The 18,326-nt window shown below is 42.1% G+C and overlaps 1 protein-coding gene across 1 annotated transcript; it reads left to right on the top strand.

Annotated features, from left to right (window-relative positions):
* Nucleotides 1-202: 202 nt before the first annotated feature.
* On the top strand, nt 203-11,863 carry KCNJ5 (potassium inwardly-rectifying channel, subfamily J, member 5). Its single transcript, XM_009322595.1, has 2 exons — nt 203-1,142; nt 11,517-11,863. The coding sequence occupies exons 1-2, from the start codon at nt 203-205 to the stop codon at nt 11,861-11,863; spliced, it is 1,287 nt and encodes a 428-aa protein (XP_009320870.1).
* Nucleotides 11,864-18,326: the final 6,463 nt, after the last annotated feature.

The raw sequence follows: 18,326 nt of genomic DNA, 5'->3' as shown, positions 1-18,326 counted from the left end.
GAAAAGCTTTCCTGATGTAGAATCAGCCCGTATCCAGCCCTGTACCAGCATGGGGCAAAGTTTGTCAGTGTAGCGTTAATATTTGCAATGTTTGTTGTCCTGGTCTGTCGTAATGGTTCAGAGAGTAAAACGAAATGGCTTTTGTCTCAGCTCTTTTCCTCCTATCTTAAACTTCATTTCTTTGTTCTTCTGCAGCCCAGCCATGGCTGGAGATTCTAGGATCTTCATGAACCAGGACATGGACATCGGAGTTACATCCAGAGAGCCTAAGAAGATTCCCAAACAGGCTCGGGATGATGTCCCCATTGCCACTGACCGAACCCGCCTCATATCAGCAGAAGGTAAGAAGCCACGTCAGCGTTACATGGAGAAAAGTGGCAAGTGCAATGTGCACCATGGAAATGTCCAAGAAACCTATCGATACCTTAGTGACCTCTTCACTACTCTGGTGGACCTCAAGTGGCGTTTTAATCTTCTTGTCTTCACTATGGTCTACACCATCACTTGGTTGTTTTTTGGGTTCATATGGTGGCTCATTGCCTATATCCGGGGGGACCTGGACCATCTTGAAGATGAGAACTGGATCCCCTGTGTTGAAAATCTCAGTGGATTTGTTTCTGCATTTCTGTTTTCCATCGAGACTGAGACGACAATTGGATATGGCTATAGGGTCATAACAGAGAAGTGCCCAGAGGGCATCGTACTGCTCCTGATCCAGGCTATTCTGGGCTCCATTGTCAATGCGTTCATGGTGGGATGCATGTTTGTCAAGATCAGCCAACCAAAGAAGAGGGCTGAAACCCTCATGTTTTCTAACAATGCAGTGATTTCCATGAGGGATGAGAAGCTCTGCCTCATGTTCCGGGTTGGAGACCTCCGCAATTCCCACATTGTCGAGGCTTCCATTAGAGCCAAACTGATTAAGTCCAAACAGACCAAAGAAGGAGAGTTTATCCCCTTGAACCAAACGGACATCAACGTGGGATTTGACACGGGAGACGACAGATTGTTCCTGGTGTCACCTCTTATCATCTCGCATGAAATCAACGAGAAAAGCCCCTTCTGGGAGATGTCCCGCACCCAACTGGAGAAGGAGGAGTTTGAAATTGTGGTCATCTTGGAAGGAATGGTGGAAGCAACAGGTAAGGGCTTGTCAAAAATCAGTCAAAAATTTTGAGGGGGGAAGGGGAAAAATGGAGTGCAGTTTGGCATTAAGATTTTACCGTCAGTGTCACCTGGACTGAGAACATGTTGGGATTTGTCCTTCTCTAGTGACTGATTCAGGTGGGATATTGTGGTCTGAGAGAACTAGCAATTAAAAGATGGGTCCTTTAGCTCATGTTGTAGTGTTTCAAACTCTTTTTACAAGTCCAGGATTCAGACAAAGGGGTTAGTCGAGGAGCTGTCCATAATCACTTAGAACTGATCCATGGGAAAAAAGGAATGGACTAAAGGAATTCATGAGGTCTCTTGTGGTCCCGTTTCCTGTGATCAAAATTCATGGCGCAAATCTTTTTCCATTTCTCCTCTGTATTAAAAATTGGCTGTAACTGTGCTATTTTAGGTATTGCTGTAGTGTTGCTTTTTAATGGAGGCTATGAAGGAAGTGCCCAAGTATTACTATATCCCATAAAACAGCATGTGCTGAAACTGGATGACTTGCACGTGATGCAGGACATGTATTTTCAAAAGGAGCTCAAAGAGGAAAAATACAGAAACCACTTTTGTGACTCTTGCAACCCAGCAGCTGTTTAACAGCTTAAAACAATGCTGTGTAATGGGTAGATGTGGAGATATACTCAGCTGATTCCCAGTTTTCTCCTATGGGTGTATTTGTGGCAGGCGATGAAAGAAGTCTGCATCCGTATAAAATAAATCTGGAAAAGTTGTGTGCCTCAGCTTTCCAAAGTGTAGAAAAGGGAGGTGGCAGGGCAGTGTGCCTCTCAAGCTGAGCGAATGGATGGCCACAAAGGCCTCCGGGCTCCTTTCCAGAGGTGGGATGCAGTGTATCTCCTAGGGGTCTGGCTAGGGAGGAAGATGCTGTTACTCCAGAGTCTCACCTAAAAGACATGGCACCATGGGGTCATTTTACCACTTGCAGCTAATTCATTTCTAGGCTTTGAGGAGGAGCTGGCAGGCTCTGTCTCCTGTGCTTCTAGCACAGCAAGCGTGTTTAAGCACCCTGAGATGCTGACGCTCCCTTCAGGCAGGCTTTCTGAGTCTGGGGTTGGCAGCACGCCTTGGTCGAATCAGGGCCTTTGAGGGGAATGGGTCTACAGGCAGTACTGAGGAGAGAATTGCTATCTAGAGATGTGGAAACATAGGAGTCAGAGATACAAAAAAGCTTTTATAAGTAGTTTTGCCCTTTGGTGTTTAAGGATTTTAGTTCTGAGATGGCATTTTGAACCCAAGTTTTTTCTGTTGGTGGTATTTGGATTTTTTTTTTTCGTCTTGATGAGGCATGGATTCTCTTTGAAACACTAGCAAGGGTTTTCAGCTTGATATGAGTAGTCAGTGGTATCAGCACCCTGTCTCACAGGTTCTGACCCTTGCTTACTACTAATGTTGTCCCCTTCTTGAGATTTGTCCTTGTTAGTCTCCTAACAGCCAGATGTAAGGGGAAATAGTCTCTCCAATTCCTGCATCCCAGACCTTTGCTCTTAAAGACAGCTCTCTAGAGAGCTAATTCAGTTTCCCAGTATCTCCCTTTAGTCATTAGGTGAATAGCAATAGCTGACTTTTCCAAACAGAGCTAATGGGAGATTGTGTATAGATTGCACTGTACCTTGGTTGGAGTACTGTATTGTAGAAGTGGAATTCATTCGGCATTACTAGGCAAATATTCTTTCCCAGCAGAGTATTGTAGAGATGTGGCAAAAGAGGGCGTGGGTAGAAAAGACTATCAAAGGCAAAGATTTGTAATGGAAGCTTATTTTGTAGCCTAAACATTTGCTAGATACTAGAACCTCCTAATCTGAGCATGGAATGCAGTTCCTTGTTTGTCCAAAGCCTCTTTCCTCATCATAGAGTGACACTATCAAATTCCATTTGAACAGCTACTGCACTGCCTTCCTCTTATGAAAGCTCAGCCACTGCTAGATATGTATGAGAGGAAGTCATTATCAATAACAACCTCAAAATTAAAAGCATGGCATAGGGATAATACTGCTTTACAAATGGACTCCTCTCCCAGAGGGATTGTACAGGCCAGTGTGTAATGATATTAAGGAGCATATGTCTGTGGAAATGAATTATTCTGGTCTCGGAAGACAGGCTGTGAAATTCCAAAATTGGAGCTAGGAGAGCCAGTTTGCATTGAACTTAGAGCAGAGTGGACCTCGGATGATGCTGTTACCTGATTCAGAGGCTGAGATGGTTTTCTGAATGACATATGGTAACTGGGGGGGTGTGATATTTTGCCACAATGAGAGTGGCTTGCAGAAAGCACCCTGTTTGTGCTTTCCTGCTTTGTCCTCACACTTTGTAATATTGATAAAGCAGTTTGGGGGATATTATCCCTACCTCCATACCTTAAAATTTGCTCCAAGCAAATTCTTTAGGTTCTTTCCTTCCTATTGTATTGTTAAAGCCCCATCTGCTTCGGCGAATGGTATCATTTACTTGCAGTGTGACTTCTATTAAATCATGACACTGTTACAACCTGGTCAGGTTCGGGGCAGTATAAAAATGCAACAGACCATTTGTTTCCTTAGTAACCCCTCTGAAAAATTAGGAACCACCATCACAGTGTTCAAAGGTAAAACTGGGCAGCATATATGCCTCTGCACAAGAGGCAAGCGAGTCCTGTGTGCCGTCTCAGAGGTGGCTCAGCTCTGCGGTTGTTGTCAGGAGTGAAAATGAATGGAAACTTATTCCATCTTTACAGACAACAGCAAATAATACCGTGAATGCATCCCGCACTGGTGGGGAAAAGACAGCTATATTTTTTCATGAGGTATTTTGAAAGTAGGTCAAAATGGCGATTGTCAACATACAAATGGCTAAAGAAATTCAAGTGTAATGTCTTGACTAAAAGCGTGAGTATTTTTCGCTGAAAATTTGGGACAGCAATTTTATAACTATTTCCAATAGCTTTAACCAACCACATACATATTACAAATGTAATGTATTGCCTCCTTTCAAATGACAAACTCTTCTCACTGACATTTAAGTTTAATTCTGATCCAGTGGAAGGCAAAGATGGTAAATAGTTTCAAATGAAAAGTATAGAACAAATTCTGAAGAGTTGAAACACTTCAAGTCATTGTTTTTTTTACAAAATGAAACATTCTGGTTTAAAAGAACGTTTTTGTTTTCAAGTTGACTTGAATTTCCTAAACATTTCAAGTTGTTTTATTTACAAAGTGAAACATTGTGTTTTAAAACCATGTTTTTGTTTTCAAGTTGACTTGAAGTTTTAAAAGGGTAAATAAAACACACTGAAGAATAGCAACACACAAGAAACTTGCCAGCCAGCCTAAAACGCAGTGGTTTTATTTTGCTGAAAAAGAAAATAAACATTGTATTATTCCAGTGAGAGCTCCCCAGGGACCCACAGCTATTCTACTAACTAACCCATGAAGCCAGCTGCAGCAGAAAGCCCACTGACAGGGGTCTTTCCAATCAATATTTTAGTACGGTTGAGGCACTGTGGCTCCACGAGAGGTTAAAAAATGCCAAAGGGAGGCTAAGTTTCTGGCCAGATCTGTTGTGATCATTGCTGAGTGAAATGACCACTGTAACAACAAAATCAATATAGATGACAAGCGTTCTGACTTCCAGTGCTGCTTCGTGGGCATCTTGAAAGCAGCAGCATCACTCACAGTGCCTACTTAATGAATTGGTCACAGAGATTACTTTAGGGAATTAATTCTCTTTTGCCTTATCTGAAAGGGACACTTGTCAAGATCAGCTGGCCCAAATTTGACGTGCAATAAAAGGGAAGGTGGAAAATCTCTTTGCAAAGTGAACACATTTTTGCTTTCACTGCCTTTCTGCTTCCCACAGTGGCAACAAAAAATCAGAGCCATCTTGGTGACAGAGTAGGCCTGGGCTGCTGTTGGCCAAAACTCTTGCCCTTACTCTCCTGATCCTGAATTGAACATAGTGTATAAAGTGAGGCTGCTGGAATGTAGGAGACCAGTGGCTATTCAGACCCTCCTTCCATGTGCATGCAGAGTCACCTGGGTGAAGAATTTGGCTGATGCAATTAGAGAACACTGGAGAGTCCAATTTTATTTTTTTTTCTGTAAGCCATCACTCCATGTGATGACGCAGCCTGCATATCCTACCAGACTTTCTGGCTGATAATTTGAAGAGGTGCTCTTCTCTTCCAACTTTACCCTTCCACTGCTATTTACTGACAATTAACCAAAACCTGATTTGTCATTAGCTGTCCTGCAAACCTCATTCTGTATCTACAGTGTCCAGCATTGCTATTGTCTGGGCATAGACATTGCAGTCTTGGTCCTCCCTGGTTTTCCTTACCTCTTTTTCCCACCACCATTAAATAAGCCACAAGAGAGAGTCCAGATGCCTGATCAGTCCAGTCACCTAATGAAGTTTTGGTAAACTCTTAGGAAAGGATAGGCATGCGTATTTCTGGCTTAGAGTCTGTGTGAGAAAAAGTGGTTCAATGATTAGAAGCAATTCACCCCGTCCTGTCCCTGTGAGAGTGTAGGCAAACAGCAGCTTTTTTGCACCTCAATTTATCCACCTTTACAGAGGACATAGTGAAATTTCCTGGCTGTAAATATAGGACAAAAAGAAGTAGCCACAACATAAGATATCCTGAAATTAATCATGATTTTCATGGGAGAACAAAGGAAGAGTGAAATTACTAAATGGAGTTTTCATGCATTCATCATCTGGTTTGGGTTGTCTTGTTGGTTTGTTTTGCATTTTGCATATAAATAAGTTTTCTTTTCTGCAAGAAGGACCTTGCAGAACTGTTACAGAAACTTCTTATATAATTATAGGGAAGAGAGAGACATCTCAAGTCATTCTTTTCATGAGCTGAATCGTCCTCCAGAGGTGGACGTTGGCAGGCTAGTCATCTTAGGTGCTTCTGCAGTCACTATAAATACCTTTGTGATGGGCTTAAAGTTACACGGTGTGAGCTTGGTGCTCGGGTTCTGCCTGGTCGAGACATGCCAACTGAATCCAAGATCTTTAAATCATAAGGTCCTTTCCCCCCTGCTCCCCCCATTTCCAGTGCGTATGAGCTTTCTCATATCTGGAGAGCATTCAGATAAATTAAAATCCTATTACTCTCCTCTGGCATAAAAATCAAAGTGAATCAAGCCCAGACATGTCCTCCTCTAAAGGAGACAAGCACAAATAATTGGAGGACCATGGTCCTACCTTCTAATATTCCTTTTCAAGTTGGAGGAATAAATAAAAAGACTTAATTAGAGTGATAGAACTTAAAATTTTCATAACTACTCCATGTCATCCTAAATTATACCAGTCTGTCACTATACCTCTGAGTCCATCAGTTCTTTCTCTGTACTCTTTTAGTGTAGGTGGAGCTCAGCTGAAGGAGCAGAGTATGTACTATGCAGCTTTACGTGCATCCAGCACAAGGGAAGAAGTCACCCTGCATACAATAGTGTATGAAAACAAGGACAGAGAAGTGAAATCACTTCCAGCAATATCTTTGTCTGAACTGCAGAGAGAGCCTAGCAAATACGGCTAACGTACAGTCAGCATCCCCATGACATTTTGCCAGCAGATAATCACTGAGCTCTGTGGCATTTAAATGAGGAGAGTTAATTTTAGGCTGGTGAAAAATGTTGTCTTGACAGCCCCAGGGGTTGGGATATCTCTACCCACTGAGAAAGTCCAGACCGTGTAGCAGTACTGAAAGATTCGACTATACTGTTGATGTGATCAAATTGAAGCCTGTGGCAATTTCTTGGGTTGGTAGATCATGCTTTGCAGTCCCCTTGCCCTCTCCTGTTAAACTGCCAGTACAGGTACTGGCTATGACGGTACGTTTGACAAAAATACGCATCCTCCAGCAGTTGGAGAGAGACTGCTGGTTCATCTCTGGGTAACCAAACAGCTGGAAATGCAGTTAGATTTGGCCTGTGATAATGAAGTTTGATTTTAACTGGTAACCTAAGGGTATACAAGACCTGGAAATCGGGAGCAATCTCCACTTTTCCTAGCAGTGTGGCAGAGCCAGAAGCGTCTGCTCCAGTTGCATAATCAGTGGCATTGCAAGCAGTGAAACGTTCTGAAATCTGCAACTCCCATTGAGCACGCTGCAGAAAACACAGGCTCCTTACCGAGTGAGCCATCAAGTAACTGCTTTTTGTCAGCACGTATTAACATTCCTTTGTCTTTGATAAAATGTAAGCCGCTTGATCCCAACTGATATTGATGACAGAAAAGTGCCTTACTGGTAGAGTTCCCTGACACCTGTTTTACACACCAGTCTTTCCTCAGCGACTCTCTCTGTTCTCGAATGTAATGAAACACCTGGTTTAATACACATAGCAATATATTTTGTATCTTTTCATCTACTGGAAACCAGAAACGAGCCGTTCAGGAAGGCATCTATGGCTGCCTTAAAGAGGAACATGCACAAACTCTGTTATTGATCTGTGATGTAGTGACTCCAGCCAACAGACAAAAAAATCCACTTCTTAGGATTCTGCTATGATGAAATTATCGTTAAAACTCTATGAAATGTTTATTGCAGAACTTGAAACCAGGAGACAGTCCTCTGGTTTCCAGCTTTCTAAAAAGCCTGGAACTGGTTCCAGCTTTATTGAAAACTTGGTGCATCTGCTTATAACTTTGTACAAACTTTTTTCTGGTTTCAATCAAAATTGAGTTTTGTTTGCAACTGAAAGTTAAGCTGCTGAATTAAGAGATGAGAAAGCTGTAACTAAAAGTTGAAAGCTGAAGATTTTACATATCATTTCACATTTTCCACAGTTGACAGATTGTACGAATTTACATTAAACATACTTTTTCACTTTTAAACCAGATTGTTTAAGAGAAAATTAAACTTCTAATGGTCTTACTATCTGCAAAATACGATACACTTGAAAAATAAAAATCTCTATGACTTTATTTTTAAATAAGGTTTGAAGCACATCTACTTAGACTGACAAAGGGGAAATGAGGATATTCTTTTGGCATGAAGCTTATTTAAATGAAATGCCCAAGTCACCAAATACCACTTCTCTATAACTATACCAAATATCTGTACCATTTAAACCCAAAATGTGTAGTTATATCTACTTTAAGAAAAGGATTAACAGCCTTTATCAGGGCCATAAATACTATGATTATTTTTGCAAGAAATTCTGAGAGTTTGAAATCTCCCTCGATTTCTTGTGCTCTCCGAAATGTCACTGCTTCAGGGTTGCACAAGACAGTGCTACTACACTGAAGTAGAACAGCAGTGGCAAAGTTGGTGTGGCACTTGACAGCTAGGAGCATATGGCATAATAATTCACTACACCCAAGATGTCCCATGGACTTGGATAAGCAAGGCTTATGAAATGAAACCGCTGATTTTTGCAGAAAGCCCACAGCCATGTATGAAAGACAGTCTAGCGAATTACTCCGCCCCACTGCAAGCTGAAACTTAGATATTCAGAGCACAGAGGGCACAGTGCACGTTGTATGCAAGTGGGAAGTGGCTGCATCCATGTGCTCTTAAGTAAGGTTTATTGTTTCCACACCTCTTCTGTCATCTTTGTGCAGTTACAGAGGCAATAATTAGCTAGGGACATTACAGATGCATTAATTAACCAGGCTGGAGAGCACAGGGCAGCCTGCAAAGCAGGCACTTAATGGAATTTGAAGCAGAGACAACGCTGTTGTTTACTGGGTAATGTAGGAGTTGCCAAGCAGTATGTCCCCATGCAATTAAAACACCACTGCACATGTGCTAAAAAGGAATATTTGAATGGGATTATGGAGCAATTACAAGTTGGCTTATTGTGCTGGCTCTGTGTACCCCTGGGGTTACAGAGAGCAGCTACTGCAGGAAGCTGGCAGCATGCAGTATTTGGTTGCTGAAAGCTTTCTATTGTTCCTTCCTTAATTGAATACTTACAGCAGGGGATAACTATGATTGTGTCTCTGGAGTTCAGGGTCACTGTCAGGTACTCCCCCCCAAGGGAAGGAGCTATTTCAGGCCCTGAGTTTAAGGCAGGAGTTCCCTTAGGATGCTTCAGGCCCCCACATTTAGCAAGGACACCCCATCTTGGCCTTGGGGACAGCTACATGGTACTTTTATGCAGCGCTTGGAAAGCCATGATAAGAATCAGCCAGTTCATTCACAGGACCTAATCCTGTGAGCCTGAGTGGTCTGCTCTCTTTGCTGGGCTTTGAAAGCCCTCCTCAGAGCTTGGAGGAGGCACTTGAAGGCCTTTGTGATCTCTGGTGCAAAACCAGCTCTGTCTAAAGGAAAAAAGGCTAGTGTAGTTTAACTGCCTCCTTACCATACAGGCAACATGCTGCTGGTTGTCTAGCATTCTGGCCTCCCAGCGTGAGGGAGCATCAGAAAAACGGATTAGCCCTGCATTACTGACCTTCAAAACAGCCTGTAATAAAAGCCCTTGCCCAGGGAGGTCGATGGTATGATTAAGTGTCAGTGACACAGCTCTCCTGAGAAAAACTGTAGCAGGACTCTGAAATTAGCAGGACTCCGTGAGCTGCCTGCATGTTGAGCTGCTCTTTGCTAGCTGCTATAAGGGAGTGAAGATTAACCAGTCTTCACCTCGAGGACTGAGAAGTCCAGGGCAGGTGATGCCGCACATTGTAGTGTCACCTGAAGCATATAGTCAAGAGTGGTCTCCACGCTGGTTTTTACTTGTAAAGTAAAAGCTGATAGTTTCCTGAAAAGATGCTGTACCTCAATATAGCCTTTCCTTAGGGCAAAAACACTTGGGGTAATTCTCATAGCAGCCTCTGCATTTCCTGGTTCCTTCCAGTCCAGGAAGCAGGCACGCTTAGAACACTGTGACTAACTCTGTACTTGTTGCTGCCCAGAAGCAAATACTCCTGCCCATCTTCTTGGGGGGAAAAATTGGCTTTTCAGTCCATGAAACAGAACTGGAAATTTCTCAAAGTGTTGGCATGTGTCACTGTCCCTCTTTGTCCCCTTTCAAGAATCAAAAGCAACTATATACTCCTGGCCTGATAGGAAAAAGGAAGGCAGTAAGAGACAAGTGTTTCTGGGGAACTTGCTTGTGTGGGTGTCTTTTAATGGACTGTAGCAATTATGAGAACAAAATATTCATCTTTTCACAGAGGTGCCTTTTTTTTTTTTAAGGAAAGGAGTTTTCTCATTACTCTGAGATTTCAGTCACTTAGTTGAGCTCATGTGGTGAGAATACATGGTATGCTCTTCCCTGAAGCATCTGACACTGATATTTTTCCCCCATGCATTGCTTTAGATTTCTGTTTGGGTACTTTGGGCTGCAGGAGTTAGACTTGGAAGTATTGGCCAGGAACTGAATCAACTGCATGTTTTGAATGTATTCCAGTCAGGCCTATATCTCACCCTCCAAAAGAGAACAGTGGGAGGACTTTGTGAGGTCAGGTTTTCCAAATTTCACCAGAATTAATTCCAAAATCATAACATAATTAGGACAAACAGAAGACAAATATTTGGAAGAGAAGTCGGCCTTGACATTGGCAGGTGATTCCAAGAGAATTTGTTCGCAGTCATGCCAATGCTGAATGCTTATCCCTGCTCTGCAAAGCTTCTCTTTAAACTTTTTCAAAGTAAATAAATAAACTCTGATCCTTGGGGCTGAGAAGCAGCTTGATAAAAATCAGTTCATTCATGCCCACTGTTCATTCAATCCAAAATCCATTAACACATGGAATACAATATGCTTATGAGCTTGACAGTGTGGTGGTGTGGGTTTTGGTTCTGCCAACCCAATACAGTTGGATTGAACCCTCCAGAGGTATTTAAAAGCCAGCTTGCAATATAAATCACTAGGAGTTGTGGCCCTCTCCACCTTTCGGGCTATACAACTTGGTGTCTTTACCTAAGTGCAGGAGGGAATTGCTGATACTGCTGTAGGTGAAGAGGGATGGGGTCAGACACGGTGGGAGTGCAGGGCAGTGGTCCATTCTACTTAGGGGCTGTGTGGGTCAGGATTTGAGGTGCATTGGCAGGGTTGGATGTCGTCCTAGCACGATTCACCAGAAGTGCTGTTAGTATCAGCCACGCAAGCAACACCTCAACAGAGCAATGTGAGAACAGAGAGAAGCTGCTTAGTGGTACCAGACTTCAAACCCATAAGCACGAGGTTCAGGAAACAGCCTGAAGATGCGGCGATGAATCCATCCCTTTTCCTTTGAGTGCTCAGCTTTTTCAGGATAGAGGCTTTTTTGAGGCTTATTAAGCGAAGACCTTTTCTGTGTCCCAGAGCAATCAGGTATGGAGATAACATGACAGTGCTTTTAAATGAAAGAAGCGGTTGGGTGAGCATGTAAGGAAGCTTTGCATTTAACATCCCTCTGTTTCTACCCAGGGATGACTTGCCAGGCTCGCAGCTCCTACATGGACACCGAGGTGCTGTGGGGACATCGCTTCACTCCTGTCCTCTCCCTGGAGAAGGATTTTTATGAAGTCGACTATAATAGCTTCCATAGCACTTACGAGACCAACACTCCTGTGTGCTGTGCCAAAGAGCTGGCCGAGTCTCGCCGGGAAGGCCAGCTCCTCAGCCACCTCTCCAGTGCCACCCTCCTGAGTGGAGGCAGAGAAGCAGAGACAGCAAAAGGGGAAGAGGAAGAAGAGGAAGAAGGCAGGGAGCCAGCAGGATTGAATGGAGCCAATGGGACAGCAGGAGAGGTGAAAGAAGATATGCCTGTATAATACATGAACTGCTGGACAGTAGATACCCACATACACTTACCGGGAGACTGTGGCCTGGCGAGTCAGGAACTGACTGGGAGTCAGAGAGCTGAGATTTATGTCCAGATCTCTGCTGCCTGCTGCTTGATCCTGGCGAGTCACTGCACAGCACTGTGCCTCAGTTTCCCTCCCCTTTTATCTGTACAGTGAGGTTCTGAGCTTTGCACTTGTTTGCAAAGCATTTTGATCTCTATGGACAAGGCTCACTAAATATGATCACTGTTAAAATTGAAAATCCCACTACTGGTTGTTTCAAAAGATGTTCATTGGATGTTCAGAACTCTTCCCCCTTGAGAGGGTATTTAAAAAGTAAAAGTCCAGGATGTCGCATCTCAGTATGAAGAATGTGGTTTCATACCTTCACTTAATTTGTGAGTCAATGTATTGTAGACATTGTTACTGATAAATTAAAAGAAGAGGAAAAAAAAACCCTCTCTTGTATGTAGTGAAGTGTCTTGCCTTCATTAATTTTACAAATAGATTTTACCGTTTTCCTCCAGGATCACAGTCGTGATTTATTTCCTGCAAAATGTCTGATATTAACAGGACAACTTCCCCTGCAAACCTTTAGCATGTTTATCCAATATTTTTGACTGTCTTCTCAAACTGAAGTGCTATCTTTGTATACTCTTTTCATGGAATCTCTGACACATTTCATAGGCTTGGGAAGTCCATGGTCAGAGAAAGTTTAGATCTTGTCCCAGTGAAGGTTTTTTTCGGGCCTGGATGTCCCAGTTTCAGTTCTGGTTGATGATTTAAAACTAAGTAAGTAGCCATCTGGGAGTTTGAAATGTTCTGGAATTTCAGACAGAGTCCCTGGAGTAGGTAGACTGGGTAAGTAACAGTTGGCAAAATTCTTTGCTCTTCTGTAAAGTACATATTTAAAATAAAGGTTTAGATGCTCATGTTCCTATAGCTAATGGGAACATGCACTGACATAACTGAAGCCATCTGGTCAGGCTAGTGCAAGCACGTTAGTTGGTGCCCAAAATCAGGATCAGTTCCCCACTTCTGTCAGTGGCAAGCAATAACATCTCTGGGGGTCTAATGCTAACCTGCCAGTAACTTCAAGTGTTTTAGGCATGCTTTGTCCTGCAGCTCAATTAAGATTGCTGTTCCTGTGAAGCACCAAATTGAGTTAACAATTTCAGTCTTTACAGAGAGGTAAGCATAGAACCATACTTCCCCAAAGAGGATTGTCACGTCCAGAAAAGGGACGTGAAGAAAACTAGTCTGTGAGATGAAAAATTTCCACAAATCTGAACAACACAGCCTTGTTGGGTAAAATCTCTTCCCTTACGCCCCAACATTTGGTAGAAAAAATAAGAAACCTGCAGAATTACTTCTTTATCAAAATGGAATGAAGAATATATAATATGCAAGAGTTATTTTCCATATAGGAAGGACTGTATGTATATCTATGAAATAAATATACATTGTAGTAGGGATGGACTGAGCTGTACACTGGGGATCTTAAATGTGGTTTTGCCTCTTGATATTAATACAAAGACAAGATAAACTGGAAATAGAAAGCAATGGTCTTACTGACATGTAAACAAAGAGGAGAATACTATCTATAGGGGTCAGAGGTACTATTTAATTAGAGACCTAATGCTATCATGTAGATAAAAGAGAAATTTGTATTTCTTTCTGAGGGGGGTGGAAAAACGAACATGACATGACTCCATTGTACTTAATACCATGTTAAGAGCCAGCAGTCAGCTTGGCCTCCAGGATATAGGAATTACCATTGTATTATACAGTAAGTTTCGAAGTGAAGTAGCTTCATTTGAAATGCTTATCAGTTCTAGAAAGCATCTTGCAGACTTGGAGCGAGTAGTTTTTCAAAAAGGTCTCATTTTAGTTTTTCTGCTCAGATTTCTCTTTCTCCATACTAAGCCTCAGAGAACAGAGGGAAGAAAACAGGGAGAAAAATGGGAGAGGTTTCTTAGAAGGGTTTGTTCTTTTTCTGAGACCCGCACTTCTCACCCTACCTCTGCAAAATAATTACATGTCAGAATTGTTTTTCAGAATTTTTTTATTCTGTAGCTGAAGTGAACTCCTAATGTAGGGGGTAGTAATGGAAAGTAAAACTGTAATTGATCTGTGCAAGTCAGAGGCAATTTCAGCCCTTCAGAGAGATGTTATATAAGCGCTACCCAAGGAGCTGACTTGTCCAGCTCATTTCAACGTGAGAGAGGGCTTGCTGGGTCCCTTACGTGATGCCAGGGATAGAGAGCTTGGAAAATGGCACTAGATTGCCTCTGCACCTTTCTTCTCCTTCATGGCTGTTACCCTCCAGAGAGAAGCTAGCCATCTTCAAATACCCAAAAAGTTATTTCATCTGCTCATTACCCTCGAGATTTCATCACACAAACTGCTCTTTCCTAATACTGAGAAATCATATAGCCTACATGTTAGGAATTTTTGTTGTTGCACATGAGGTATTGCTAGAAGAATAATTGCTGAATGGTACGTAGTGGAGCAGGGTGCAAATCTATTACAATGCATGGGAAGTAAGACAAGAAGTGTATTTCTCCCCTCTTGAGCAAAGCCCTTAAGCAGCTCTGTACTCTCTTGACTTCATAGACTATTTCTGTGTTTGAAATTGGCAAATATGCCTAAGTAGCTTGTTGAATTGATGCTTCAAACAGTGCCAGTGTGAGCAGTAGCAAAAGAACTTCCCTGACTTCTGTTGAATAGGAGAAACATCCTCCTGTGTTTTTTAATAAGCTGAGCAGATCTGGAGGAAGATATCCTCCAGAGCTGAATACACCTTGCATTTGATATATAAAAGGTGGGGGCCCATATTTTCAAGTTGTGTAGCATGGCCATCAGTTACGTGGGTTTTGGTAATGCAATCAAGTTGTACCCTCTCCAAAGCATTTCAGACAGGCCCCAGGACTGTCCTGTGTTCTCCTTTTCCGGAAATGTATCCCAAAGAGAGATTTAATTTAGTGAGCGTATTGAACTTTTCTGAAAGTAAGGGAGAGAACCTCTTCCAGAATTGTCATCTCTGAAAATTATACCAGCTTCCCTGCTGTTCCACAAGCGTGTGCAGGACAATAAACCATGGGAATAAAAGACTCACTCTTTGATGTAATGAACATTTAAATGCAAGTCTGCATCTCTTATGTGAGTTGAAATAGCTCACATAGATAGTTCCAAACACATAAATATGCAATATATACTATACACTCATCAGCCTCCGTACTTACAAAAATATTAACTAATACTCCACAAGAAACGTTTATAACCTGTAAACACACTATTCATGCACAAATAACCATTCACATTTATATAATGGACCCAATAAACAAGCTAAAAATACATATTCAAAACATTGAATAATTACGTCTGCCTTATAAATGTATCACTGATGAGCAAAATTCACAACAGTATCCATCCACAAGAGCATACACCGGTCTAAGTGTATGTGTACATAAAACAGCTAGCTCTCCTGCCACACACACGACTAGCTCTCAGAAGCTACCCCTATTGTGCGTGTACACAAAGTGTACTCAGTTATTCACAAACGCACCCCCACACAAACTTGCATACCTGAATCCTGCATTTTAAAACACCACCTGAGGACTGTATTATTCATTGTGAGCCCAGGTGCCTTCATACAGACGTAAACGTACACATTGTCTTTCCGGCAGGCAAACCCACATGTTCAAACGATTTCCCAACACCATACAGCTAAACCCTGCATTGCACAACACAAACACATCCTGTAACCCTCAGCAGTGCAGAGTCATGAAAGTAATTTAATTTCGGGTGCGTGTTTCTGTCCTGCAATCATTAATGCGAGCTTTTGAGCAAACAAAACCTACATTTCTTGTTCTTTATTTTTCTCCTTGTGACAAGATAGTTGGGAAACACCTTTCTCATGCAGGAGAGTTAATGAGCTGTGAATAAAGGCAGGAAGGGAGAATTGCTTACACTACAGGCTTTGTCATTCTGCTTGATTTTATTTGAGGGTTTGGGGGTTGGAGTGGAAGGGAACCCTGCAAGCCCAGTCATTTTATTCTATCAGTTGCTTCCCTAGGCGTGGCTTTTTAACTGTTCTGTTCTTGTGCAATGTCACTAGTGCTCATGTACGGCCAAGCTGACCTGTATGCCTTGTATCCTTTTTTCTCCTGTACAAGTTCCCAGGCTTATGCTTATTAAGACTATTCATTTTGACTAAAGTATGTTTCTTAGACTGATCTGAAGATATCTAGAGATGAAAAATCCAGCTTTTTCCTTGGTAGTTGGTTCCAGGGGTTAATGAGCATGACTGTCAAAAATGTACCTTAACTTTTCATTTTAATTTGCCCGGCTTTAACTTTCACTCATTTCAAGACCTGTCACTCATTTTTTAGGCTTGAATTTACCCCCTCATTGTTTCCTCTCACTTGTTACTATGAATATATTTCCATCAGAAATAGTGGATCGTGAAGCTGAGATAAGAAGGAATGTTATTTATGCTGAAGTAATTAATACGCCGTGATAAGCTCCGTGCATTGCCAGCCATATCTGCTGCAATATATGAGAGGCGTGTTGCCAGAATGTGTTAAGCAGCAGTTTGGTGGATGATGGAGAGGATACTTAATTAAGTTACAGGGAAACTAGCAGTTTCCATTTCAAGGCTAGTGAAACAGTGATCACTACTGAAAGTCTGATTCCGATATTTTGACCGACACTAAGTCAGGACTTCATTTCCAGGGATGCACGGGACAGGTGGGAGAAGCAGCAGAATCTAGCTCTTGGCATTTTGTTATATGAAGTCAAGTCCAAATTCTGATCTCGTTTAGGGAGATCGTTCTCTTTCAGGGAAATGGGGAGCTGTTCCAGTGGAGCCCAGGGGGTCCCTCTGCTTTGCCAACACCTCGGCCCTTAAGTACTAGCAGTTGTGCTTTCAGGGAATGGAGGGGAGGGTTGCATTTTCAGACTTCATTGTGCATAAGAAAATGCATACAAAGGTGGCTTGTGTTGAACAACAGGTGCTGGTGGAATCACTTCTGCTAAAAAGTAAAGCCTAATTCTGCAGTTTTGCTGGAGGAAGTTTGTTATTTGCCTTACAGGCCTGTCTTGGCATCCTGCTTAAGCTAGAACCAGGTAGCACAAACATGCAACTACTTTCCCAAGAAGCATGAAATCTAACTAAAGTCCCACTGAAGTCTGTGTTTCACGTGCTGATATGAACACAATTCGAGTGACTTCAGTGATGCCACTGGTGTAGCAAGCACTGAAGGTCACTTGGTGTAAGCAAATACAGAATTCAGCTCAGTGGGGTGAGCTGAATGAGTGAAAAAATAGCCTGTTTGAATTAACTCCAGTAAAATCAGGAGTAACTCCTCAGAATGAATGCTATATTTGGGTTGGTTTAGTGAGATCAGAACCAGGACATGAAAAGGTTGTAAAGCTTTACTTTTATTCACAAAGTATTTGAATCATAGTCCATCTCTAAGTAGGGATGGAGAAGAAAATCAATGACCTTTCCTTATCTGGAAGTAGAAATTATATGATCAGTGCAGCACAGTATTATTTCCTACTCTCTAGGTATCTCTTCAACCCTGCAAGAACAAGACTGGCTTTGTGTGTGTCTGATATAGAGCCACTATTACTGCTTCTGATACAGAGAGGGGGGCAAGCGTAGCACTCCACAGCAAAAAGCTGAGCCTTTAAATTACACTCAAATACTGTGGGCAAGAAGGAGGGGAGGCGCCTTGGCTGAGCCATCTAAATAGGGTTTTGTTTGCCAAAGAAGATGGCAAGAGCTCAGCGTCTCCTGAATGGTCGGGCTATTCAAAGCAATAGCAGGAGGGACAGTGAGGTGGTTCTAGCTCATGAGGTCCCATCATTACCCGGTGCATATGGAGTGGCTGTTGGATTTAACCGAGTCTAATTTAATACCAAATAGGGCAAGTTATTTAAGGAAGGGTGATTCAAAATTGAAACAACCCTATTCTTTCAAGCCTCATCTTGTAGCTGAAATATTCATAAAACTCCTCATTCAGCATAAGACCATTGCAGGAATATTTTAAGGATTTTATGCTTTTTGCAGTTACAATGTGCAAATTCAGCAACACTAGCCTGCATTTTCTGAGTGCAAATGCATCATATTTTTGACCCATCGCTCTTTCAATGTATTTTCCCTTAAGGGACCTTGCATCAGATTGAATGAAACTGTGTTTTTATAGTATGCACAAACAGCAGCTATGGGCTACGCTGAGACACCACCAAACTCATTGTCCTGGTCAGTGAAGGCTTTTGGGGTTCATGTCAGAAAAACCTAATCTTAAAATAGGTTCTTTTTTAATTTTACTGTGGTCCTCAAATCCTGCATGGATTTAGAGCTCACAAATCTAAATGCAGATAAAGCCAAAGGTTAATAAAAAATTCTATAAATCTCCATTTCTATCCCATAGAGGAAGCA

Source organism: Pygoscelis adeliae, unplaced genomic scaffold (assembly GCF_000699105.1).
Source record: "Pygoscelis adeliae isolate BGI_AS28 unplaced genomic scaffold, ASM69910v1 Scaffold224, whole genome shotgun sequence".
Classification (NCBI taxonomy): Eukaryota; Metazoa; Chordata; class Aves; order Sphenisciformes; family Spheniscidae; genus Pygoscelis; species Pygoscelis adeliae.
Note: the sequence above shows the minus strand (reverse complement) of the source record. Positions and strands in the feature narration are given on the sequence as shown.

Coding starts and splice junctions, on each gene's coding strand:
- KCNJ5 (XM_009322595.1), top strand. CDS start 203: ATGGCTGGAGATTCTAGGATCTTCATGAACCAGGACATGGACATCGGA. Junction 1,143..11,516: donor AGGAATGGTGGAAGCAACAG/GTAAGGGCTTGT, acceptor GTTTCTACCCAG/GGATGACTTGCCAGGCTCGC.